A 25,804-nucleotide genomic window follows, 5' to 3' on the forward strand; every position below is an offset into this window, starting at 1 on the left:
TGCTACCCCCACTCCCCATGCCCCCCCCCCCGCCCTTGATCCCCCCCGGGCGAAGGTAGCACCCCACCCCCCCCCGAGGTCCCAGGACCCCCCCCCCCACCGGGGGACAGCCCCACCGCTGCCCCCGACCCGCCACGGCCCACAGACAGGACAAGATGGATGGAGTGCTCAGCTTTTAATGGGGGGCACGGGGGGCACCCGCACCCGGCGGGGTCCTGGGGGGCAGCTGGGGGGGGTGCTAAGAACCAGGGTGGGCGCAGAGCCGCACCCACGCCGGTGACCCCCCCCGGGACATGGGGGCACAAGGGGATGCAGCCCCTGACTGGGAGGCAGCAGCAGGGGGACCAGTCCCTGCCTGTGTCTGTCCATCGTGTGGGGGGATGTGGGGTTCCCCCCCATCCTGGGGGGCACTGGAGCCCCCAGCAGCACCGCCATCACCCATGGGGGTCCCGGCCTCGCTCAGGCTCCGCTGTGCTGCCACCACGTCCTCCTCCGCCGCTGGCTCGTGGCCATCAGCAGCAACCTTGGCCCTGCCATCCTGGATGACGCTGACCTGGGTGGGCAGGGAGCCCCCGGCCCGGCCGTCCCCGAGGGGGCTGATGGCACCGCCACCGCCATCGGCACCCGCAGCCACCCCGCGGTGCAGCTCCGTCTCCCCCGCAGCCGCCTCCTCTGGCCTCTTCCGCGGCCGCCCACGTCGCCGCTTCTGCGGGGCAGCCTCAGCGGCCGGTTCCGGGGGGCGCTTGGTGGCCCTGGGGCGCTGCGAGTCTGGGGGGCCCAGCCCCTCGCCACTCCCCGCGCTCCGGGGGTTGGCGGGGCTCTCGGCCGCGGGGACGCCCACACCGGGCAGCAGGACGTTGAGGACGGGCACGGCGGCTTGCTGGCTCAGTAGCCCCGCTGGCCCGTTGGCCCCCGGGGCCAGCCCCAGGGGCAGGGAGGGGGAGGCCGTGCCCACCGGCAGCGGCAGGGCCACCTTGACGGTGCCCCCCAGGGGGGCAGCCGTGATTTTGGGCGCCAGGACAGGAGGGGAGGAACGGACGGCGGCAGCACCGGGTGCCGTGGGTCGCTCCGCCGGCGGGATGCGGGGCAGGAGCAGGGGCAGGCGGGCAACCAGGGCGTTCACCTGGGGGCTGCTGGCCAGCTTGGGGGGTTCCGCAGGCTTCTTCTTCTCAGGCCGGGGTGGGATGGGGGGCTTGGGGCCGCTGTCCTTCTTGATCTGCAGGCAGAGAGATGTCGCGGTGGAGCCGGGCTGCTTCCCCGAGCGTGCCCCCTCAGGCTGCGGGGGACCCAGGGGGTCCTGGCTCCCCACCCGGCTCCGGTGGGGTCTCACCTGCCCCTGGCTCCGGTCGCTGCTCTCTGGAGTGTCCAGACCGTTCTTCACCGTCGATGGGGTCCGACTCTCACGGTGGATCTTCTCCGCGCTCTCTGGGGGTGCGCAGTTGACAAAGGTGGGACGGCCCCTCGGCAGCTCAGCCGTGGACGAGGGCTGGCAGCAGCTCAGCCACGCCACAGGCAGCTGGAAGGGGACCCCGTGCCCCAGGGGACCCCATCTCCCAAAGCATCTGTGCCCCTAGGGGGTCCGGGTGAGCCCCCGAGGTGTGAGCGGGGCCGGGGCTCCATCCCACCCACCTGAGACCACCATGGCCATGACCAGGTCAGCGCGGGCCGAGCGGGAGCTGATGATGTGCTGCTGGATGAGGAACTGGGCCACCTCCACGATGTTGTTGAAGGAACGCTTGAGGATCTTCTCGGCCCAGTCGCAGGTCAGGGCACAGGCTGCCTCCATCACCTCGCTGTTGTAGGACTGCACCAGGTCCGTCAGCTCCGACTGCTGCTGCTGGGACAAGCCATGAGCCCCCCCGGTGACACGACACCCCAGGTGCAAACGGGGCCAGGCAGCTCCCCCTCCACCCTCGGGGAGGCTCACAGGACAGAGCAGAACCTGCTCCCGAAGTGGGCGTCCCTCCACCCCCTGCCTTCGTCAGATCTAACGAGCGACGAGTTCGTTACCCCACCAAAAGAACGCCACAGCAGCCAAGCCGTGGGGGCAGCAAAGGACTTACAGTCTCTGTCACTTTGAGGTCCAGGCTGGGCAGGGGCGGCAGGCTGACCACTGTCTTCCTCCGGATCCCGCTGTAGCAGTACGTTTGGCCGGGTTAAGGTCTGTCGCTGTCACACGAACACGGCCGCAATGGGGTCACAGCTCGACAGGACGCGGCTGCGGGGCTCACGATGGGCTTGTTCCAAGGTGCGACGGCAGCCGGCCCCACGTCAAGCTGGGCTGCCCCGTTCTCGGGGGGCTCCCTGCCCGCCGCCAGCTACCCCAGGCCACCCCGAGTGTACGGCAAGGACAGGGCAACTCCAAGCCCTGGGGACAACTGAGCTGAACCTTCAGGAGCAGAAAAACCAGGAGCCAGACCCCCTTAGAAGCCACAAAATACCACCTCGTACACAGACTTGTAAATGGGAGAAGCTGGAGAAGCAGCGGCTGCTGCCACCAGCCCGAGCAGCTCCCCGGGCTGCCCTGGCCAGCCAGGCATGTAGAAGGATATTTCGACTGTCCCCGGCCTCCCAGCCGTCGGGCTTTGATGTTTGGGAAGATCTCCCGGATGATCTTGCCGAAATTGGCGGTGCTCAGAGGGCGACAGCAGAGGTTGTCGCAGTATCGCCTGCCAGGGAGAGCTGGGGGTTAAAGCCATCGAGCCCGTCTCGCTGCCCTCTGCAACGGACTCTCCCTGCTGATGCGGCTCGTCTCCGAACCCCGCGTTGTGCTGGGCCCTTCCCAAACTATCCCAGGCTCTGAGCCGACCTCCCCGCCAGGCTTCGATGGACAACCCGGCCCCAGGGAGGGACGCTCCTGGCACCAGGCCAGCCCCTGCGCTCACTTGTAGGCGTCGTAAACGTCCTGCTTGGGCAGGCAGGTGTCTGTGTGCTCCTCCAGGTGGTTCCGGATCCAGTTGCACGCGTGCATGTACTCGGCCGTGCTCAGCGAGCTCAGGTCCAGGCTACTGCTGCTCTCGTGGAAGCCGGAGACAAACATTTAGTAGAAAAGCAGAACAGGAGAAGGCAGAGCTGTGCCACTCTCTCCCTGGCCTCTTGTGATCTGTATCCCCCATCACCCTGACAGCCCCTGCTCTCCCAGCCCCGGCCCTGGCTCGCTCCAGCACCCACCTCTTCTCTCCCAAGCTTGGTCCCGAGGGCAGCTGGAGGTAGAGGTAGAGCTTGTCGTTGTCTGAAAACTTCTGGACATCTTGCTACGGTCAAAGGGTCCACAGGGAGGGGGAGAACAGACCAGAGATAAAGAAAGGTTAAGGGTCCAAAATGAGAAACACCTGATGCAGGCGGCGCTCTCGTTACGCTCCTAACGGCAGTAACGGATGGGGCACTGAGACCGGAGCAGCTCTGCCAGTGTGGGCACAGCCTGCGTACGAGGGGGCCACGTCAACGAAGCCACAGACTGCCCCTTGAGGGGACTGGAAAGGGTCGTCCCACACAGGGCTGGGGGAGTGGGTGCCACCCCCTGGCGAGGGGCTTCTCGGGGCTAATCCCCACAGCCAGACCCTGACCCGATGGGAAATGAGGTCAGGCAAATCCCCGGGGTTCAGTTTAGCTGGGAGAGGAGAGAAATGGAGACGCTCAGTCCCCCAGCACCACATGCCGCCGCGGCACTCACCAGGATGGCGTCGACTTTGTTCTGCACGGATTTGCTGTGCGGGACAGAGACAAGCGGCGTTAGTGCAGGGCAGGGTGACACCGCAGTGCCCGGGTGTTCCTCAAACCCCCCTCCCCAGAGCTCCCGAGGACAGTGCCGTCCCCACGCCCTCCCAGACCCCACACGTGCGCCCCAGCGTGAGCAGCAATGCCAAGACGGGGATACTGGAGCACCGAGAGCCAAAGGCCACCTGCACCCATGGGCCAGCACAGCCCGTTCTCCCCACGCTCCGCGTTTCCCTGTGTGCCCACCACCCTGCTCTAGCGCTCTGTGCCCTACCCTAACCCCAGGGAGAGCAGAGCAGGCGTAAAACCACGTCCCACAGGGTTGCAGTAGAACAGTATGCACTACTGTGAAGCCCTGAACTGATTCTGCACCCGAAACAGGCAGCACGCAGCTGGCGACGCGGGGCTGTGCCCCGCGTACAGCACCCAGCACCAGAGCGAGCAGGGCATGCCTGAGGCCGTGCCATGGCACCACAAAGCTCACCCCTTTGGGCCCCGGGGCTGCACATTAATCAACTTTATTAAATTAACCCACACTTGGTAAGGCTCAGAGTAACGGGAAGAGGTGCCCGGGAAAAGCGAGCGCTGCCCTTACGAGATGATGCCCTTCAGCTCCTGCAGCAGCGTGCTCGACTCGGCGGTGCTGCCCCGGGCGCTGCTGGGGGACAAGCTTCCCTTCCTGGGGTTTCGGGCACTCAGCTCTTCGTCAGCCATCACATTTGGTTCCTGTTGGGAAGTGAAAACCAGACACAGTTGAAAAAAAAAAAAGGGGGAAGAAACCCCCTTCAGAGCTGTTGAGCCCCCGCAGGGCTGACCTCCGGCCTGGGATCAGGGAGAAGGGCAGAGGGGGGTGGCTGGGGGGCTCGGTGCAGCCCGGAACGTGCCTGCCCGTGGCCCCCATCCACCCTGGACCGAGGATGGGCCCCAGCTGGGTGGGCTGAGCTCCCTCAGCTGGACAGGAGCCACCAGGGGATGGGAATGGCCCCAGGGGTCCCAGGAGGGGTGTCTCCAGCAGCAGGGACTGCAGGCGGCCCCAGGCACCCCGCTCCGGGCAGGGGACAGGGGACACGGGGTCTGGGTGGCACCAGCGAGCAGCGTGCCCAGGACGGGACGGAGGGGCAGGTCCCCAGGCTGGGGGTGCTGTGGGGGACCATGACAGTGCCGTGGGGTCTGGGTGCCAGTCCCTGGGGGCACGGGGAAAGGAGGGCAGGGATGATGGGGGCAGCAGGCGGGCAGAGGGCCCCAGGGGCATGGGGACAGGGACGCCAAGCGGGCAGAGGGCCCCAGGGACAGGGACACCAAGAGGGCAGACCCCCAGGGGCAAGGACACCATCAGGGAAGGCCCCCAGGGAGATGGGGCCAGGACCACCAGGAGGGAGGGTCCCCAGGGACACCGGGAGGGCAGATCCCCAGGGGCAGGGACACCAGGGGCAGGCCCAGGGAGCCGGGGGCTCCATGACAGCGCGGCCCCGCCGCAGCCAGCTGCCGGGGAGGGGCCGGGGCCGGGCCGAGGGGAGCGGGGTCGCACCGGGCCGGGCCGGGGGGAGCGGGGTCGCACCGGGCCGGGCCCCCCCCCCGCACCCACCTGCGGGCGGCTGCAGCCGGGGCGCGGCCTGTCCCCGCCACGCGCCGCCACCCCGCGCGCAACAGGAACCGAAAGTGCAGCGCCCCGGCGGGACGCGCCCGCCGCCCGCCGCCGCTTTTTTCTGATTGGCCGCGCCGCCGCCGGCCCGCCCGGATACGGCGCTGTCCTGTAACGCCATTGGCTGCGCCGGTTTTCCTACCCGGATACAAGCGGCGTCGGCCTCCGGAGTGGTCGTGCGTCAGCTGAAGTCTGCCTAGTAACAGGCTTCTGATTGGTGGGGCCGAAGCAGGAAGCGCAAGTGTAAACGAGCCCGTGCCCGTGCGGTGCGTCTGCGTTCAACGCGGGCGCGTGCAACACGCGTGCAGCGCGCGTGTGCGTGCAACGTGTGTCCGACGTGCGTGCAGCGGGTGTGCATGCATCGTGCGTGCAATGTGCATGCAGCAGGTCTGTGTATGCATCGTGCGTGCAAAGGGTGTGCATGCATCGTGCGTGCAATGTGCGTGCATCGTGTCTGTGTATGCATCGTGTGTGCAATGTGCGTGCAGCGGGTCTGTGCATGCATCGTGCCTGCAAAGGGTGTGCAGTGGGTCTGTGCATGCAACGTGCATGTAACCTGCGTGCAACAAGTGTGCATGCATCGTGCATGCAATGTCTGTGCTGTGCCTGCACATGCAGTGGGTGTAAGGCCCACATTCAGTGTGCACACTCTGTGTGCACAGTGCGTATGCAATGTGTGGGTGCACATGTGGTGTGTGGGTGTGCAGTGCACACATGTGATGCCTGCATAACGCATGTGTGCGCACCACGTGTGTGCAGTGTGTTCCTGTGGGCAGCAGGTGCCTGCGCAGTACGTGCACAGTGTGTAAGCATGAACGGCATGCAGCATGGGTATGCAATATGTGTGCGTGTGCTGCATATGCTGGGCGTGTGCGTGCGGTGCATACCTGCCATGCGTGCATGCAGCCCATGTTCACGCAGGCAGCACTGGTGCCAGCCCCAGCATACAAACCAGGTTTGCTTTTTCAGGGGAACACAGGCAGCAGCACGAGGGGCGCACTAAGAACACCCCATCGGTTCAGAGGGGCTGGCGGCCTTGCAGCCCTGGTTCGGTCACATATTTTGTTTCCTGGCTCATAGAGAGAACTTAAAGACGTGATGCTGCAGCTGCGGGGACGGCAGCCCCCCAGATTTATTGCTGAGCGCCCGGAGTGCCCTTGTGTTTGGGGGTTTGGGGGCGCTCAGAGGCTCCGGGGGCAGCTGAAGGGGCCTAAACCCAGATGTCGGAGGTGCAGTCCCCGCCGGGGTAGCGGATCTCGTGTGCCAGGCAGGGCCCGTCGGGCTCCTTCCCAAAATCCACCAGGAAGCGCTGGTTGACGGCCAGGCCACCCCGCTCCGTGTCCACGTCCAGCTGCAGCATGACGGAGCCGTCCCTGGGGCGGGGGAGAGCGGGGGGCTGGGGGGGGTTCAGCCCCCAGCCAGGTGCACAGCACCCGCCTCGTCTGTCGAGGTTTCGTACCTGATGAGGTCGGGGTAGAACTGCCTGTCCCAGGCGCTGTACAGGGAGGTGGTGACGTACAGCCGCTTCCCATCCAAGCTCAGCTGGATCATCTGCGGTCCCCCCGGCACCCTCTTCCCCTGGGAGTGAGCAGCGGTGCTGGAGGGTGCCAGGGACCACATCCATGTCCCCCCCAGCAGCAGTACAGGGCCAGGGACCACCTCCGTGTCCCCCTGAGCAAGCAGCAGTGCCAGAAGGTGCCAGGGGGCCACCTCCGTGTCCCCCCCAGCAGCAGTACAGGGCCAGGGACCACCTCCGTCACCTCCCAGCAGCGGTGCTGCTGCCACAGCCACCACGGTAGAGCAGACCCGTGAGGTGCCAGCAGCACAGCTCACCTGGATGGAGAATGGCTCCGGCTGGCACCACAGCTCCTCGTCCCTGCTCACGGTGACGGGTCCCCCCTTGGCGATGCTGCCACCCACAAAGACCTGCAGGAGACCGAAGGTCTGGGTGGCTGAGGCGGCGAGGAGGGGCTGATCCCGGCTGTCCCCAAGAGATGGAGGAAAAGCACCAGGATGTGACCAGGAGCCCCCCGCTGCCTCACCTGCCCCACCAGCCTGGGCTTGCGGGTGTCGGAGATGTCGTACTGGCGGATGTCTCCGTGCAGCCAGTTGCTGAAGTACAGGAACCTGTCGTCCAGCGAGATGAGGATGTCGGTGATGAAGCCTTGGGGAGGGTATGACAGAGCTGCGCAAACCACCGGCGGCAACGGCAGCGCCCGGGGGAACCCGGGAGCCCCTCAGCACCTGGACTGACCTGGCATCTCCGGGAGCAGCCACCCCTCCACTTTCTTGCTGGGGACTTGGATCACCTTCTCGGCTGCCCAGTCTCCTTGCTGCGGGAGGTGTGGGACAGAGCACGGCCCCAGGGGGCTCAGCACATGCAGGAGAGGCAGGATAAGACCTGATGCTGGGGCCAATGCTGTGTGGGCACATCCACCACTCCTAACCCCTAGGGCTGTAGCTCTGCTGCTTTGCCAGCCACCTCTGGCTCTGCAGAGCCATGGGGAGGATGGGCTCTGGGGCTGGAGGGGGGGTGTTTGGGGCCAAAAACTCATCTAATTTTCCAGCCAGATGAGCTGGTTTGGTGAAAAATGTTCTCTCTGCTCACCCAGTTCACCATTACACACAACAACAGACACCGAGAAGAACATTGCTTGGGCTTTTGTAAGTCCGCAACAAAGGCATAAATAAATCTTTAAATTAAATCATTTTAGCCTAAACTGCTGCCAGTCAGGACAAGTCCTGTGGTGAGATTCCCCCAAGCCAGCTCATGTTCTGGTGCAGAGGCAGCCGCACGGCACAGGGAGGTGGCGTGGACCAGAGGTGGGCTGGGAGGACGGTGGGGGATGCGGGAAGCAGGATGCTGCGTGGCGGCACGCGGCTTGGTCAGCTGAGGGGCAGCACCCCTTTCCCTCGAGCCCCCGGTGTACGGGATGCACGTACCTCGGTCTTGTAGAAGCGGTGGATGGCACTGCTGATGGTGCAGCCCACGTAGCCCTCGGCAGCGTCGGGGTTGTGGAGGAAGCGGATCTCCAGGGGGGCCGCATCCTCGCCCACGTCGATGGCCTGGACGTAGGTGTGAGTGGTCCAGTCCCAGACATTGAGGCGGCGGCCGTAAAGCCCTGGGGCAGGGCAGAGCAGGGGTCACAGGAGATGCTGCGAGGCGCAGGGTCTCGGGCAGATGTGCTATGGTTCAGGTGAGCTCGCAGCCCCTCGAGCTCCGCAGACCCCCTGGTCTCCACACCAGCACACACCAGTTGCTTTGGACCTTGGCAAAAGCCACGGGAAGATGCCCAGCGTCCAGTGGGGACCATCCCACTGGGACAGGGCTGGGAAGGGCGGTGTGACCTCTGGGCGGGAGCTGGGCTGAGGCAGGGCCTCATCCTTCGTCCCTACGGCTAAGACCCAGCCCCACGTCCAGCTCAGCACCAGCGTTCAGGGGCTGCCTTGGGCTGAACCTCTGCCGCTCACATCTGAAGTGCATTCAGGTGGGCTGGGCTGGCCTTTTTGAAACCCATGGGATGCGTAGGAATTGGTGTGGAATTCATCTTGGACAGGTCCTCTCTGCCTGTTAGTGCCAGCTCTCACCAGCAACAGGGGAGGCTGGAGATTTGGCTGCCTTGCGGTGCTGCTCAGCATCTCTCTCCCGGAGTATTTAAACCGCTGTTTACTCACCTTTCTTCAGATCATTCGGGTCAAATCCATACCCCAGGCATTTTGGGATCCCCCACTCGGTGCTGATCAGGACATTGTGGCGTGGCTGGTACCAGAAGTCGTAACCCATTGGGGGGATCTTGTCCCCTTTCTCCCAGTTCCCCTTAATCTCAAAGGTCTCGCCATCCAGCAGGATAAAGCCGCCTGATGCAAAAACAAAACCACGTTGGTGGAGAGGAAACCACCCAGGTCAACCGTTTACACATTGTAAAACAAGCAGCAACAGACAGATCCACCGCTGCGGAGCAGGCTGCTGGAGGGGCTGGGGGACCTGGATGAAGCCCCCAGGACAGCTCTGGATGGGGGGACTGTTCCTCCTGCCCCTCTCCCCGGGGGACTGGGGTACCTTTCCCACTGCCGGCCGGGTCTCCCAGGGTGCTGATCATGATTTCACCACTGCCCAGGCAGTGCGAGGTGTGGGGGTAGCCCAGGTTGCACTTCCAGAAGACGTCCTCCGAGTTGACAACCTGCCAGCAGGTCACAGGAACCGTCACCGTCACGTCCCTCGTGCCAGGCGGTCCCGGGTGAGAAGGCTGCTCGTGCCACACTGGATGCAGGTGCACAGGCCGGTTGTCAGCCTGTGGCCGGCTCCTGCCTGACCTCAAGACGGGACTTGCCACACAGCCAGGGGTGGTGAGCGTGCTCGGTCCTGCGTCCCCTTGCGTGTCGGCACACAGGGCGCCCTGAGGAACCAGCTGCCAGCCACTAGTGGGGCCCCCACACCCAGGCTCAGGGCAAGCGGCACACGGATGCCCAGGGCTCCTCCGGAGACACACGGCACGGGCGAGGCACGGGCTGTGCACCCACCGGGCAGTGCCATGCATGGTGCCCACCGAGGAGAACTCAGTGTTCGCACACCAGCAGAACAAGCACCTTCCACAGCCTTCCCATACTGCCACCAAGGCGCTGCAGAGCTCTGACACACCCCGAAGCCTCTTTGGCTGGCTCTCCCACAGCCAAAAGCCACCACCCTGGTTGTCCGGGGTACCGGCACCGCCTCCCGGGTACCTTGAGAAGCCTGGGAGCCCGCAGGTCGGTTCCCACGTCCACCACGTAGATGCGGGAGGAGACGAAGCTGGGCAGGATCAGGCGGTTCCGCTTCTTGGTGGCGTCCCCGAAGCAGCTGCTGCAGGCGTTCCAGCCCGAGTGGTGCAGCTCATCCCCCAGGTTGGGCATGGGCAGGCGGTGGATCACCTGCAAAGCCCCCAGCCCTGCCTACACCAGTCTCTCCTCTGCCGAGCACAGGACCGCGGGCGGATCAAGATGCTCAGCGCGCTGCAGACATCACTAGAGGGCCAGGATGCCTCTGGCAAGTCTCACCCCGCGGAGGGGAGTGGCGTGACAGGGGACATGAAGGATGGGGTGTGAAGCGGATTTTACGTGCATTTTGTAAGCACAGGGAGGCTCAGAGCCTCGGGGAGAACTGGGCAAGCACCAGCCTTCGGTACGGAGCCGGCAGCTTTGGGAGCACGAAGGACCAGCACCGAGCTGCTTCCCAGGCCAGTTTAGTCCCGAGATAAAGCCTTTGGTACCTGGCAGTAGTGCGGAGATTTGGGGTCGACATCCACAGTGGCCAGAAAGTCAGGTTTCTTTCTCCCAGTGTTCCTGTAGATGCAGGGCACGTACACAATCTCCTCCCGGGGACCTTTCAAGACAGAAATGTTGCGTGAGCATCGGCAGAACCACCTATGACAAAACAAGCCCCTTGCAGGAGTCTCCGGTCAGGCCCGATCGCCCTCCTGGGGAGCCGATGGGTTCCCCCATGCGTGTGGGGCAGCTGGATCTCCATCTCGGCCACACCAGAGGCACCAGGCTGGGCTCTGTCCTGCGGGGGTTGGGGCTTATTCGGATCCCCTGCCCTGGGGAGGGATCTCTGGGCCTCAGAGTCCCTAAGGAAGTCCACGGCTTTGGGATCACCCTGTGCCTGCGAGGACGGGCCAGCCCTTGCCCAGCCCTATCAGTCAGGAATCAAACCACACTGGGCCTCATTTCCATTGCAGCCACACAGGAGAAGCCTTGAAGCACCGGAGAAGCGCTTGCCAGATGGAAGCCAAAGGCAGAAAGCCCCCCCCAGCCCCTCGCCATCCCCCTGTCTTGCCGAGCTGTGAAAATCTACCATGGTGTGAGAGCTCCCTGCCTACAGGGATCCCACTGGGAAGGGAAGGGCTCAGCCCCAGGGATGTCCCAGCACTGCACCAGCTGCTAAGAAAAAAATCAACTCCATCCCAGCTGAAAGCGGGACAGAGTGGCAGGTCTGCCACGCTCCCTGCTGCCCCAGCTGGAGCCGCTGCCTGTGCTGCCTACACTGCCCCTGCTGCCTGCACTGCCCGTGCTGCCCAGGGCAGGCAGCACCATCGGCTTTGCTGGACTGATCCAGACCCCAGCGAGCCTCCTCGGGGCTGCGGAGGTGGTACCGCTCCAGGCTGTGCCAGGATAAAGCGCTGCCAAAGTGAGGGCTGGTGGGGAAGAGCTGGCTTAGGAAATGCTGAGGAAGAGAAAGCAAGTGGGAAGCAGGGACAGAGAGGGGATTTGGGACCTTGGGGTCTGATCCAAACCCCAGCACCCAGGGCACACCGAGGAGCTTCTCGCCAGCTGCTTGGAGCCTGACCTTCCAGATGTCTGTGTGGAAGAGCTTGCTGGGTGCCAGAGTTACTTGGCACCACTGAAGCAACCAGACAGTTCCCAAGGGAACTTGCCAGAGTGGCAGAGTCAGTGGGATTTGTGCTATTTGCTATTAATTTTAAATCACTGTCCAGCCCTGCCAACACGCGGGGATGTTTTGAAGACTCATCTCTTCATTGTTTTCTTGGTTCAAAGACGTTTCAGGGATCGGAACCACAGATCATGATCAAGCTCCAGAGCTCTCCAGGGTTTCAAGGATGCGTTTGCTAAGCCCTAGAGAAGAGGATTAAGGGAGGGATAGCTGGAGATGATGCATTCATCAGTCTCTGCACATCAGAGCACCAGCGTTTCGGCAACACAGCAAGAAGGATTCGCAGGCAGTGTCCAGACTTGTAAGGAAGCAGCCCGGGAGGCTGTTTTTTATACAAGGAAGTGTTGCCATGTTGTGTTCCCAGCCATCAGGAACAGGGTGCAATGGAAAATCAGGATTATTCCCCTTCCCTCCCTGTGTTTAGCTCCTGTGGTGGCATTGTGGGGCTATAGCAATACAGTCGCCTCTGAGAAACTCAAAAATCCCATTTGGTTTTGCACAAGGAAGCCACAAGTGTCTTTTCTGCAGGTTATGACCCATCCCAAGCCATCGTGAAACCTAAGAAGGTTTGTTCTGACACCAAGCTGTCATTATGCGATTGATGTTTGACCTCAGGACAGGCCAGAAGCGAAACCATCACGAAACCATCGCTTCCCTAATGCTTGCTGGGAGCCTCCTTGGAGAATGGAGTTAATTGATAATGCCCTCTGGAAAGCGTTGTTTTAATCATCATCTAAATCATGGGCAGCACAGGGCTCTTCCCTGCCTGCCCAGGATTTCAGACTTGCCTTTCATCGCATCCACAGGCGAGGCGAAGCCAGGACCACACGCTCCACACTTTTCTGCATTGAGAAGAACAGAAACAAACAGAAATGAGATGACAATGGGTTCTTTTAATCCCCTTTTTTACAAAGGAGCTGCTCACTGGAGTGGCTGCACATGATCCCACTCTATGGCAATGGTCAAGGTGAACCAGGATGCATCCAAACCGTCCCCAGAAAGGGGCTCTGGGCAGCCAGTGATGCCGGTGGCATGTTCCTAGCACAGAAAGGTGCAAGGGAAGAGCTGCGTGTCTCTGCTTTGCCTCCCACCGTGTCCCTGTGGAGGAGAGCAAGGGTGGTTCAACACACGCAGGGGCATCGCCAGGCTCGCACGGCCTCAAGGAGATGCTGGGAGCTCTGAGGTTCTTCTGCAAGGAGGAGGAGGAGGGGAGGCAGTGAGGAAGAAAAAGGCAGCATGGCCAGGCTGCTGTTCCAGGGGCAGAGGGAGGGAAAAGGATTCTCCTGGGAGCAGAGTGGGGATCAAGCATCCCTGTGCTGCGGGGCTGGGCTCTGCAGCTCCTCCTGACCCTCTTTGCTGTGCCATGGTTTGGGGGCACTCATGCAAAGCTTTCGCACAGAAAGCCCTGTTTCCACCCAAGACGTTGGGTGCTCGAGGTGCAGCCGCCTTGCCAGCTCCTGGGAGTCCCTGCCATGCCGCCGCGGGTCTCTGGGGCACGTCGGACCCTGCCAGCCTTGTTCTCCAAGAGGCTTTAAAACTGCTGAGAGAATTTTCTTACTGTGGTTAGGAAACAGCCTCCACCACCACAAGGATATTTTTTCCCCATTTGCAATGGCAAGTCTGAGGGGAGGGAGGGAAACCCCCAGCTAAATCGTAGGACTTGGCTTTGCTGCATCAGCTTCTTATTTGTTTTTATTCTTAATTGTTTTATCACTTGTGTCCCTGATCCTCCAGGGAAACGCTGCTGCCTGAAGCACGGACAAACAACCCTTCCAGCCAGCTTCTCCTTATATTACTCCTGCAAAAACACCCCATCAAAGCCAGACTTTACACTATGGACTGCCGGCTGTGGTGCATCTGACCACAGCAAGCGCAGCCTGCACAAGCTGCAGCTGAATAAAGGAGAGAATAGTCAGAAGGTTTTTAATCATCAGTCTATCTAAACGTTTCGTGCTGCTTTTAGTAGCTTGAGAAAAGAAACCTTCTCCTGGCCAGAGGAGACACCGCGTTCATCCCCACATTTCTTTTTATTTTATGCTTTCTGGGTGTCAGAGTAACAAAACCACAAGACCCAGCTGCAATTGAGTTTCGGAGGACACCGGAGCAGAGCCCGCGGCCAGGAGGCAGCAGCAAGGCACTGACAGTCCCAAGCACCTTCCCCCAGGAGCAAGCCGCGGTCGACGGAGATTCCTTACCTGTGCTGGATCTCGCCTGCTGTGGAGCCACAGAAGGAGATGGTCCCGCCTGCATTACGCCTGCTGGGAGTAAGTCAAGAGAGAAGGTGCAGCTCCACAGGGATTCAGATATATGGGGAGCAGGATGGGGAGAAGGAGGGTTTGGGAAAAGGATGCCAAGGGGAGGATCCACACACCTTGGGGTGTGGGAGGTACCAGGGCAGCCTTGAGCGTCTTCCAGCTCTGGAAACATGCTGGGAAGCAATTTCAGTGCTGGCAGAACCTCCTCCCCTCCCACAGGGGAAGGGGCCGGGGCTGCTTCTGCACTCCACAATGCACGTGCTCTTCCACACAGGAAAAGCAAGGGCTGGGAGTCATCAAGGGAAAGCAGGCTGCTCCCCTCCGATCCCGGGCTAGAAGCAGCATCTCAAGTCTCCCCATGGGGCTGACGGAGTGCCCCGATGAGGGACGGGCAAGCACTGCATTCCCAACCACAGAAATAATTTTATGAGGTTGCAGATGTTAATCACAACTGAAAATGAAAAGTGAAGACTGGGTGTCTTTTAATTGCAGGATGACTGTTTACTGCGGGATGTTAATTTGCTGGCTGGGAGGAGGGCAGAAGCAACGTGCCCGTTTTCCCCATGACACGTCTGACTTAGTCAGTGCCTGCTGCTGCTGTGGCTGCGAAGTTGGGCGTCACAGGCTTGGTTTTAAGGGCTGTGCATGGATGCTCAGCTTTCGCAGGCACATCATGTCTGGCAGGCTGCTGCTGTGTCCTCTCCAGCATGTGCCCTGGAACCAGCAAGCTCGGTCAGTCGGTCACCGCCACCAGAGGCTCTCAGCCCCTCACACGTGAAGGCTGCCAGCAAAATGATCGATGGCCTCGGCTCAGGCTCTCCTGCACTCACATGCTTGTATTTGATGCTCAACCCTGCGGGTCTGCAGCGTGGTGCTCAGCACAGCTCCTGTGTCCCACCTTGCCTCCGACCAAGGAAAGCTGCTCCAAGAGGTCATAGGGCTTAAATGCAAAGGACAAGACATGTATGAGCAGCAGCCCGGCTTCACCTGACCTCACACACCTTCCACAGAAATGTCTGCTGCAGCTCAGCAGGATTGCCCTGAGAGGGTTGACTCCCTTAGGGAAGGGGGGTGATGCAGCAGTGCTTCTCCACATGGACAGCTCTTAGAAGCTGCAAAGGGCTTGAGGGTGCTGGTGCCAGGGAGAAGCACGTCCTCCCAAGAACCGCTGGAGGGAACAGTCGGAGCAGCCAAGGCCAGCCACCCCAACTCACCGCCTCCCCACACCAGGTGCATGCGGCCGCCGCAGCCACACCGCATCCCACGTTCCCGGGATAACTCACGCGCAAGCACGTGGAACGGCCCCCGCTCCCTGGAACGCGGCTATCGGGCCCCAAGGACCCGGGACAGCCCTTGAGGGGGTGGACGAGCTGGCTGCTAGTGGCAGAGACACGGCGGGGGCAGAGCAGGGCCTGGCGGTGGGTCGAGGGTCTGGGTCACCGCTGCAGCGCTGCCCCTTGACCTTCACGGCCCCACGCATCCCTGAGCCCCGGCCAAGCCCTCGCCTCGCTGTGCGGCCACCTGCAAGTCAGGGAGGGCGGAGGGAGCACCAGGGTGCAGCACCTCTGCCGAGACACCCGCTGTGGAGGGTCTGCGGGGCGGTGAGAGCAGGCGCCTTCCAAATCCACCTCACCAGCAGGGACGCCCCCAAGGAGACCCTCCATCGAGCCACACTGGGGGGTCAGACCGCGGTACCACGCTCAAGCCATGCGTCAGGGACATCTCTCAGCTCCTGACACCCAAGACCTCGTCCAACATCAACCTCCCCAGGCAGCGAGAAGCGGCCGCGAGGAGGCAGCTCCTCCCCGACCTCTCTGACAGCTCGCTGGAGCTGTGGAACTGCTCCAGAAGGGATTGGTTTCCTCCTGGGACCATTAAGGGTGCACAGAAGAGCTGCAGCAACATGTTGGGCTGCAAAAAGTGTGAAGAAGGAAAGTGAAGATCTTTTCTTCCAAGGTAAGTATGTAAAACACTAACATTTATGATCATTCACATTATACCCCATGACTGCATCCTCTGGGTTGCAGGAAAACTAACAGGCACTCCTGGCAGCCCAGTGCTGTGGGCTTAGGGAATTCTGAAACCCTGACCAGAACACTGCCCACTGCTGAAAAGAGCTTAGAAAGGCTTTGGTGAAACAAGACGCATGAAGATGTAGCTGATGCGAAGGACAATTTTATTCATGTTTAAAGCAGAAGACAGGAGCAAACCGGTGTCAGGAAGCAGGCACTTCTTTCCAAACCCAAGCGCGTGACAGCCCTGGAGGGATGACGCGGAGTGGCCCCAGCACTGAGAAGCCAGCCAGGAGGCTCTCGTGCCGCGGGAAGAGTGTCCAGGAACGACCTGGCTGAAGAACAGTAACGCCGACAAAGTGGGTGCTTCCCCTCCTTCTGAGGCACCGCACGCTGCACAGCTCCGTACCGCAGCAGCTGCCCCGGCTCTGCTCCGCGCCTCGGGCCCGGGGACCGCTCGGCACTGGGAACAGCGCTGACCACGTGCCCTGTGCCTCCGTGCACTGCTCTGCCTGACCCAGCCCCGCGCGGTGACGCGGAGCTCCCGCAGCTCCTGTCAGCAGAAACCCAGACTCCAGCAAGGCGTGGGGACCCCCGAACCCAACGATCCTACGCTGCTCCCTGACGGCTGCACCACAGAAGAGAGAGGAGGAGGGAGCCTGTCGCAGGGCGCCTAGGCCAAGATATCGGAGGTGGAGTCTCCGGAAGCGAAGCGGATGTCATGGGCAAGGCAAGGCCCGTTGAGTTCCTTCCCAAAATCCACCAGGAAGTTCTTGTTCACGCACAGGCCGCCCTTCTCAGTGTCCACATCAATCTGCAGCATGACGGAGCCTTCCCTGCGAGGGAACAAGAGCGCAGCGGTCACAGGCAAGCAAGCCAGGGCCCTGTTTCGGGGCTCCTGCCCGCACCTCCCCGTTCCGTATGGAGGAGGAGGCCGGCTCCTTCACATCTGCTCTTCCGCAGGGAGGAGGGCGCGGAAGCTCCCTTCCAGCGGGGCCACACGCCCGCGCTCACATCTTTTCCCTGAATGCTCGATGGACGCGGGCGAACCGCCGGGAACGACGTGGCAGGCGGGCTGGAGCTTGGCTCTGCGCTGGAGAGAGACCATCGCCCGCTCTGCCAGACCAAAACCTCTGGGGGGGACACCTGGGGAGGCGCTGCCAGAGCGGCCTGGCCTGGCTGCCGGGGCTCCACGGGCGGATCCTCTCCGCCTTCCCGGCTGGAGCGCTCCCGGGCTCTCCCGAGCGCAGGCCGGGCACTGCGGCTCCACGCAGGCGGCAGCTGCACCTCGCTCGGCCAGGGGCGCCGGGGTCAGGCGCACGTGAGATCCCGCCCGAGGAAGCTGCGGGGACCACGTTAGGAGGCCCCGTCCCCTGCAGTCACAGAGGTGTCCTCAGAGCCCCCCCAGCGAGGCGCCTTTCCCCTTTGGAACGCAGGGGCCGTGCAAAAGAGGCCTCGCGCCTGCCCAGCGCTTCTCACCTGACCAAGTTCGGGTAGAACTGCTTGTCCCACGTGCTGTAGAAGGAGTTGGTGACGTACAGCCTCTTGCCGTCCACGCTGAGCTGCATTTTACTGGGGCCGCCGTACACTCTCTTGCACTGCAGGCACAACAGACAGCCCTGGCGTTACTGGCTTTTCCCGCAGCAGCCAAGCACAAGCCGGAGCAGGGAGCGGAGCGCAGCGGAGCAGAGCGGCTGCCTCCCCTGCCAGCGCAGGCAAGCGGCCAGCAGCTGCGGGCACACGGGCCGCTGCAGCGGAGACCTGCCCCAGAGCCCGCGGGCAGGGAATTTGCCGAGCAGAGCCCAAGCGCAAAGGACACCAGAGGGCAAAGAGGCCACGGAGCTCACCTTGACCACCAAGGGGTCCGGCTGGCACTTCAGCTCTTCGTCTCTGCACACGGTGACGGGTCCCCCTCTGAGGATGCTGCCTCCCACAAACACCTGGAAGCGAGGCAGGGGGAGACACGTGGCCTTGTCACGCGGCCACCGCCAGACCCTCCTAAGGAACCCAGCGGTGCCAGCCCTTCCGCTCCCGCCTTACCTGCCCCACCAGCCTGGGCTTGCAGGTCTTGGAGAGCTCATACTGGCGGATGTCTCCGTGCAGCCAGTTGCTGAGGTACAGGTACTTGTCATCCGTCGAGATGACGAGGTCCACCGTGAAGGCTAGGGCACACAAACAAAAAGCTCCAGAGAAGGCAGCACCCACAGAGAACGCGCCTCTCCCTGCCACCCTGGACGTCGTGCCTATGGTGCACGAGAGCCGCCCGAGTGCGCAGGCTGCAGCTGGGGCAGCGGTGCCTCCTCAGGGCTTGCACAGCCCCTGCCCCCTCCGACAAGCCTTCTGCCATCTTTGCGCGGCACGGCGCTGCGGGTCAGTGAGGGGTCTCTGCCGGGCTGCACGACACAGTGCTCCGGGAGGGAAAATATAAACACCCCTCGGGGCACACAGACCTGGCATCTTGGGCATAATCCATCCTGTCACGTCCTTGGCCGGTATCCGAATCACCTCCTCTACGGCCCATTTGTCTCTCTGCACAAGGAATATGGGCACAGCACTGTGAGTGCTCCAGGCTGCTCAGGCGAGAGCGCTGCCCGGCACTCGCACGCCTGCGCAGCCGGCAAAGCTGCCGGAGGAAAGCTGCCGCTGTGCCCAGCTACGGCGAGCAGGCACGGCTGGGGCGGCACCGGCCAACAGCAGCAGCAAGGCTGAGCCTCCTCGCTCAGATGAATCCCCCAGCCTAAGGGTCCGGAGCTGGCTCCGCACGCTGCCCTCTCCACACGCCTCCTCCTTTCTCCCCGCCACCCCGCGTTTCTTCGGTGCCTTTCCCAGTCGCCCTGAAGCTCCCCACGGCCGGGTCTCCCCGGCTGCTGGCAGAACACTTGCCTCGCACTTGTAGAAGCGGTAGACAATGCCGCTCAGGGCACAGCTGACGTATCCCTCGGCAGCATCGGGGTTGTGGAGGAACTTCACGCTCAGGGGCAGAGAGTCCTCCCCCAGGTCGAAGCACTGGGTGAGGGTGTGGCAGGACAAGTTCCACACGTTCAGGCGGCGCCCAAAGACCCCTGCGGAAAAGGAAGACCACGTCAGAAGATGAGGGGCCACCTGTGGAGACTAATCCCTCCCCAAATGCTCGCACTCGGGGACAGCCCTGGCAGTGACCAGCCAGAGCCTGCAGAGAAGCCACCGCGCTTGAGGGAGCAGCGGGAGAGGGCAGGGACCAGCCTGGGATAAGGACAGGCGCTGCACGTCCTGCAGCCGTGCCTCTAGGACGGGCCGTTCGTGGGGACGTCTGCCTGTCCCCCCTCTCCAGCTCCGGCTCTCGCTCTGACGGCCCCGGCACCCTCCCACCACCCCGCTGAGCTCTGGCTCAGCACTTGCATCCGCATTCCCTCACCTTTCTTCAAGTCGTCAGGATTAAACCCGCGTCCCGCGCGTTTCGGGACCAGTCCGGCAGAGCTGATGAGAACGTTGTGGCGCGGCTGGTACCAGAAGTCGTATCCAGTCGGGGGGGCTTCACACTCATTCTCCCAGTTCCCCTTCAGCTCAAAGGTCTCTCCATCCAGCACAATGAATCCACCTGGGGCACAAAAAGGGGACGCACGATCAATCGCGTACTCCGCTTCCAAAGCAGCCCGTTTCCTTGTGGAGTCATCGCCGGGCAAAGTACCTTTCCCGTTGCCAGCTGGGTCTCCCATGTTGGCAATCAGGATGTCACCATTAGGCAGGCTGTGCACTACGCTGAGGTATCCCTTGTTGCACTTCCAGAAGACATCCACTGGCTCAATCATCTGAGAAAAGGTCACACAGACACACACACCTCAGCCGGCGACTGCTCGGCTCATTTCACGCTCCCTGGCAGAGCCTTTGGCCACCAGAGACTCCTGCAAACCTCCGATGCTTGCGGGAGCTTTCGTTCCAAGGACTCCCACTTGCCAGGGGCTGCTCCTCCTTGCAGAGGAGCACAGAAGCCCCTGAGCTGCCCCTCTGCGCAGAGGAGAATGCAGCAACACCGAACCCATCACAGCCTGTCTGTCCACCGCACTGCTGGGGCGGCAGGTGTGGTGCGGGGCGTGACTGCCCACGATTAGGCTCTCTGAACGCAACAGGCAGAGAGAGAGGGACGCAAGGATGAGCAGAGCCTTCCTTGGTCTGGAAAGGAGAGAGCCGAGCGGAAAACGTGACCCAGCTCCCTAAAATCGGGGTGGAAGAGGAAATGAAGACGGAACCCTTCTTCCCTGTGTATTATCCCAGAAGCACCAGTTCCCAACTCCTTCCCAGAAACTTGTCCTTGCGTCACCTGAGGCATACCTTACACAGCTTGGGAGCCCGGCACTGGGAACCCACATCCACCACGTAAATGCGGGAGGAAATCAAACAGGGAAGAATCAGCTTGTTCCTTCTCGGTGTGGCAGTGTCAAAGCAGGCGCAGCCAGCGCTCCACCCCGAGGAATGCAGCTCGTCTTTGAGGTTGGGCATGGGCAGGCGGTGGATCACCTAGGCAGCCAAGGCAGAGTTAGGGTTCGCACAGGGAGGCAGGGAGAAACGGGGACCCTCACGCTGGCAGATGCTTCTGGCTTGGCAGCCTCCACCTGCGCGCCTGGCACTGCCTGCAGAGCTCCGGGATGAGAACACTGCTCCGTGCACTGGCTGCTGCTCCGCGTTAGGGCACGGCGTGCCGCTGAGAGGAGACCGTTCCCCATGCCGAGCAGCCACCCACAGGCTGATCCAGAGCACGTGCTCAGGAGCTCACTAGCAGCACCAAGACTCTCGGGAAGTGAGTTGGGAAGTGAGTCAGAGCCGACCTGTCCCCAGGACACCGAGCCGGAGACGACTCAACCGCAGCCAGGCACACACAGGACAGCGCAAAGACAGCAGGAAGGTGAGTTTGCAGGCAGACAACAGCCCTCTCTCACACGTACAACCGCGGAGAAGCAAGAGAGAGACCTGTTGTGACAGAACTCACCAGGGGTTTCCCAGATGGGTCTTGGCAGGGCATGACCAGGCAGCAGGAGGGAACGGTGGACAGGAGAGAAAAATGCCCAAGACAAGAAGGTGCCAGGCATAGAGAGACGCCTGGCATCCCAGGGTGGCTATCAAGCAACCTGGAGTCCCAAGCAAAAAGGAGGAAAGGTCCCGAATGCCGAGGCACCATGAAGCACAGAGCCAGCAGCTGGGCACCATCCCAGGCAAGCGCTGCAGGGACACGGGTACCTGGCAGTAACAGGGAGATCTGGGGTTGAGGTCAATGGTGGCCAGGAAGTCAGGCTGCTCCACGCAGGTTTCCCTGTAGGTGCAGGTCACGTAGGCAACCTCCTCTCTAGGAGCTGCGTAGAAGGAAAGCTTGTGTTAAAGCACGCCGTGAACCAGCCAGGCGGGAAAAGAAAAGCTTCAGCAGACCCTCAGAGAAGACTGAACTCACTTTTCTGGATGCCAAGACCTTCCTACAGGCAGCTGAACGCAACGACCTGCAGCTATTCCATCCCTTCCTCCTTGCGCACTGACAACTGCCCAACCCTGGCTCCGTTACCGACCCAGAGGCACGAGAACAACCACAGCGGAGAAGATCTCCACGGAGGTACCGTCCTGCCCCTTTGGGGGAGGGGACTCGGCACACGTTCACGGGGGTCTCCACTAACAGGGAGCTCTCTCCCAAACACCACCCGCTGCACGACACGCTCGAGAGGACTTGCCTTTCACAGCCTCCGGGCAGGTGGGGTACTCGTAGCACTGAGCTCTGCATCTGTCTGGGTTGGGGAGAAGAATAAAATGAGAAACGTCCACGTCCCAGACGGTGCCTACTCGGAAGCCTCTGTCCCACCCAAGGGACCTTCTCCCACCCCAGCTCTCAACGGGGACCTCTGTGACCGGCCCCTGCTCCGCTTATGGCACTGACGACCCCCCGACCCAGGAGAGGAATCCTCCCTGAAGCGCCACCAGGGCCGTCCCAGAACAGAGAGAACCTTCGGCCCCAGCCGGACAAGGTGCCACACTCCAGTGCCACCCCTCTCCTCCCTGCAGCGGAACAGACCTGCCAGTCCCCAGCGGGGACTCGGGTCCAAGGGGGGATGTCCGCAGCCCCCAGGCAGTGGCTGCAGCCCGGTCCAGGATGGAGCCACAAGGCTCGGAGCTGCTGTGGGCTGCGGGAGGCTGCAGAGCATCTCTTACCCATGCGGATGCCCTTCATGTTCACTCTCCTGGAGCAGAGGTGCTGGGACTGGAGGTGCGGCTCGCTGTCTGCCTCGCCGGAGTGGGATGTGCTGTGCCGAGGCTGCTCCGAGGGGGCCTTATATACAAGGCAAAAGGGTGGGGGGAGAAAGCAGCTGCCAAGGGAGGAGCCATCGCTCCTCGGCGTTTGGGAGGTGCCAGACCAGCGCTGCGGCTTCTTTCCGCCTTGCTAACCACCAATCTAGAGGAAAAATCTGCTGGTGTGTGCAGGTCTTTTCCCTAAACACAGCCTCCCGTATCTGATCCTGGCGCTCTGGTGATCTCCAGTGGACTTCTTCAGGCTCTGGAGGCCCCCGTGCCCCGGCTGAGAAACAAGCTCATTGCAGCCATCCCCCGTGCCCAGGTGGCTGCCACACAAATGTGCAGCGGCTGCAAATTCCGCACGAGGGATGGGAAGCCCATCTAGATCAGCGTCCCCACCAGCAGGCTCCTGGAGACAACAACGTGTAAACGTAGAGAGGGCACCAAAGGCACCTCTGAAATCCAGACCCCGAGAGAAGGCACGTCTGTCTGGGGGCGAGCTGAAGGCATCACGGGTTCCCTGGGCTCCGCTCAGCAAGCCAGCCCAGAGGCGCCTCTACCCAAAAGAGGCTTCTGGAGCCCTGAGGGCTGCAAACTGGGATACAGGGCTCACAAGAGGAGGCAGGGGGCTCCAACAGTGCTGACGGCAGAAGAGACTGGAGGAGCTGCCGGCATCTCCTGAACAGCGAAGGAACACACCAGGCTGGAAATGGGTGCCTGGGCAAACGCCATCTGCGCCCCTGCTGATGCAGCACCTGCAAGGTCAAGACGTGCCCGTCGCCTCGCAGGTTGGCATCTCCACGGGGGGACGTCAGCCCACCTGTGGGAAATCGGAACCTTTAGGACTCGGGGCAACTCAGCAGAGCAAAACAGTGCCTGGCCAGTAGCTACGTACCCTCCCCACCCGTCTGGTCAAGGAATACCAAAGCCCCACAGCAGGCACCGACACCACAAAGGGCCTGGCACCGGTGCGGCTGTATTACATACAAACTGGACAAAACTGCCACAAAACACCCCTGGGAAGAGCAGAGATCTCTCCTAAAGGGCCTGAGGTGCTGCAGAGAAGAATTTTGGAAGAAGGGTCCCCTCCTGAGACCACCAGCACCCTGGCTGCCACAAGCTGCCAAACTAAAGCAGGAAGAAAACACCAAGCGCCACGGAACGTGAATGAGTATCGTATCTTGTGGAAGAACGCCTCAACCAGTGGGCAAATTACACGGGGTACGTAATTGCTCCACATAGGAATGCAGACACATCTGACAGCGCCATTAAAGCAGCCCTCAGGAGATCCTCATCAGAAGAGATAGCCTGTCTCACTAGGGCTGTAATTAATGGCGCTCTGCTTCCAGAACAGCGCTTTTAACGTGCAACAGGCAGACACGGGAGCAGCCTGGCACCAGCGCCCAGCGCTCGCGCACTGCCCAGAGGCAGGTGGGACCAGCTGGCCAAAGGCCTTGTTTCAGGCAGCAGAAAAGGAGAATAATGGGAGCCTTTGATGCAGGCTGGTGCTCACTCATTCCACAAAGAGCGGACACTTCATTTTCCAGGCTGACAGGGTGCACGGCCTCAGCGTAGGCTCCAGGGAACACGGACCAGGGGATGCTGCTCACCGAAGGACACCCAGGCCTGACGGGAGGATGCAGCGGCAGCTCTGGTCCAGCAACGAGACCTGTAAGTCCAGCAGCTGAGGCAGGCCAAAGGCAGAGCAGAACACAGCGCGCACTAGCCTGAGCTGAGCTGGAGGCTGAGCGGCCAGCAGGGATCCTGCAGGAATGAGGGGCTGCCTGGCGTTTGCCTAACACCATGGCAGCAAGCCCTCGGTCCGGGAGCAGCTCCACAGCTCGGAGCAGCTCCACACGGCGTCTCCCTCCTCTCTGCTCACCACTGCTCTGAGCTGGGCACAGCTGCCCATCCTTCTCCAACCAAACCCAACAGAGAGGTTCAGGCAGCGTCCCCGAGGTGCTGCCGCCCTGGTCTGCCCGGCTGGTGGGAAGCACGACCCGGGCCAGCGAAGCACAAGAAGCTCCTGCTCCATCAGGGGCAACTTCAAGCGCGCAGCTGGTGCCTTTAGCGCAATGCTTCTGCTGTCACGATGTGCATGTCTCACTGCACCTTCTTCTCACCCCTGCACACCTGCTAATTAAAAACTTCATTAGTCTTCCGCTCATTAACAAAGTGCGCTGGTCATCCTATTTGGCTTTCCTCGGTGACGTCTTTGGCATCCCTCGCAAAACCAAGCTGCGGGGTGTAGAGTTTTCTCATTAAAACTGATAGTAGGAAGGATAAGAGCAGGCTCAGCAACACCGACGAGCAAGCAAGCGATGGTTAGCAGCGAACGCAGTCGGTGCGGTCTGCTCTCGGCCCAGGAACAGCTCCCTGTGGCAGGCACGGATGGGAAGCCGTGACATGGAGGAGCAATCAGGGGCTTCGCTGGACAGCCCACACGGAGGCGGCAACTGCTCCCCTCCTCCCGACCGTCTCTCCCAACCCTGATAGGGAAGAACACGCTGTAATTTTGATAATGGGCAAGACCAGGTGGCGCAATCTGGCGCAGGCTGGCACAGCACACAAACGCGTCAGGAGAAGACCCTGCCACACCAAGAACACCAAGTCTGCTCTGGATGCCCAGGCAAGAACTCCCCCGACGACAGGAGCACTCTCCAACCTTCCCCGCCTTCCCCAGGGAAGGCGTTCGCTTCCCGACTCACGTTGCATCACAACACACGTCCACGTGCTGCCTGCAAGGTTGGCTGGAGGCAACGTCAGCGCTTCTCCCTCGAGGCGCCTCTCCGCCTTCGCCCCACCGCGGGGCCGGCCACCCCTTCCCCTCCAAACGCGGCGGTTGCTGCTGCTGTGGGACTCACTGGGGAGGGAGCAGGAAGGTCTGGCCACAAGCACGGCAGCAGCGCCAGCCCCCTCCCCAGCACAGCCCACAGCTACGACTGCACAAACCCATCCAAAAGCCACGTCCTTAGGTTGTCATTTCAGACACCGTGGAATGACAAGTGGCTTCAGGCGGCCACCAAAGGGCCCTGAGTGTGCAGGTGAGTCACTTGTCTGGCAGCGCGGTTTTCTGCCGGATCAGCTCCTTCTCCCGCAGCCGCACAATCGCTCCATCTGGCACAAGAGGAGTGCAGGAGGAGTGGCAGCCCCACGCAGCTGGGGAGGACGGACGAGCAGGACCTGCTCTTTCTCCTCTCCCAGGCCTCTGCCTAAAGACAGGCATTAGCACCTTCCCTGAAAGGTCCCTGCGAGCACTGCAGATCCGACCCCAGGCTTACACAAATGAAATAAAACCCAGAACGGTTGACTTTCCTCCGCTGATGGAGAAGGAAATGCAGACTGGGAATACAAACGCTGAGCAGAGCAGTTTAACTAAACATTTCAGGTTACGCTCCGAGGACTCATGTACGCTCCCCTGGATGAGTTTCTGGTCAGTCTCTATTCATCCTACTAGGAACGTGAAGGCAGAATATGTGTCAGTGGTTTGCTCTTCTATCGCAGA

The 25,804-nt window shown here is 61.9% G+C and overlaps 3 protein-coding genes across 6 annotated transcripts; all 3 read right to left on the reverse strand.

Moving 5' to 3' along the window:
* Window positions 1-160: 160 nt before the first annotated feature.
* Window positions 161-5,472, reverse strand: RFX5 (regulatory factor X5). 4 transcript variants are annotated; one of them, XM_055792343.1, is made up of 10 exons: window positions 5,303-5,432; window positions 4,313-4,443; window positions 3,674-3,707; window positions 3,172-3,254; window positions 2,886-3,011; window positions 2,553-2,669; window positions 2,064-2,145; window positions 1,630-1,837; window positions 1,331-1,425; window positions 161-1,216 (listed from the first exon to the last, which is right to left on the reverse strand). In XM_055792343.1, the coding sequence occupies exons 2-10, from the start codon at window positions 4,429-4,431 to the stop codon at window positions 239-241; spliced, it is 1,842 nt and encodes a 613-aa protein (XP_055648318.1). In that variant the 5' UTR covers window positions 4,432-4,443; window positions 5,303-5,432; the 3' UTR covers window positions 161-238. The 4 variants fall into 4 exon arrangements, with proteins under 4 accessions (XP_055648318.1, XP_055648319.1, XP_055648320.1 ...); XM_055792344.1 differs by having other exon boundaries at window positions 1,630-1,834; window positions 5,303-5,425; XM_055792345.1 differs by having other exon boundaries at window positions 161-1,425; window positions 5,303-5,472.
* Window positions 5,473-5,520: 48 nt separating this feature from the next.
* LOC101913463 (methanethiol oxidase-like) lies at window positions 5,521-12,620 on the reverse strand. Its single transcript, XM_027796553.2, has 11 exons — window positions 12,575-12,620; window positions 10,606-10,718; window positions 10,082-10,267; window positions 9,420-9,540; window positions 9,035-9,217; window positions 8,303-8,481; window positions 7,614-7,692; window positions 7,402-7,523; window positions 7,193-7,285; window positions 6,819-6,937; window positions 5,521-6,732 (listed from the first exon to the last, which is right to left on the reverse strand). The coding sequence occupies exons 1-11, from the start codon at window positions 12,579-12,581 to the stop codon at window positions 6,570-6,572; spliced, it is 1,365 nt and encodes a 454-aa protein (XP_027652354.2). The 5' UTR covers window positions 12,582-12,620; the 3' UTR covers window positions 5,521-6,569.
* A 3,580-nt stretch (window positions 12,621-16,200) lies between these two features.
* On the reverse strand, window positions 16,201-21,922 carry LOC129782920 (methanethiol oxidase-like). Its single transcript, XM_055792453.1, has 11 exons — window positions 21,744-21,922; window positions 21,265-21,377; window positions 20,362-20,547; window positions 19,721-19,841; window positions 19,448-19,630; window positions 18,937-19,115; window positions 18,504-18,582; window positions 18,094-18,215; window positions 17,901-17,993; window positions 17,533-17,651; window positions 16,201-16,889 (listed from the first exon to the last, which is right to left on the reverse strand). The coding sequence occupies exons 3-11, from the start codon at window positions 20,527-20,529 to the stop codon at window positions 16,727-16,729; spliced, it is 1,227 nt and encodes a 408-aa protein (XP_055648428.1). The 5' UTR covers window positions 20,530-20,547; window positions 21,265-21,377; window positions 21,744-21,922; the 3' UTR covers window positions 16,201-16,726.
* Between the last annotated feature and the right edge of the window lie 3,882 nt (window positions 21,923-25,804).

Source organism: Falco peregrinus, chromosome 19 (assembly GCF_023634155.1).
Source record: "Falco peregrinus isolate bFalPer1 chromosome 19, bFalPer1.pri, whole genome shotgun sequence".
NCBI classification, from domain to species: Eukaryota; Metazoa; Chordata; class Aves; order Falconiformes; family Falconidae; genus Falco; species Falco peregrinus.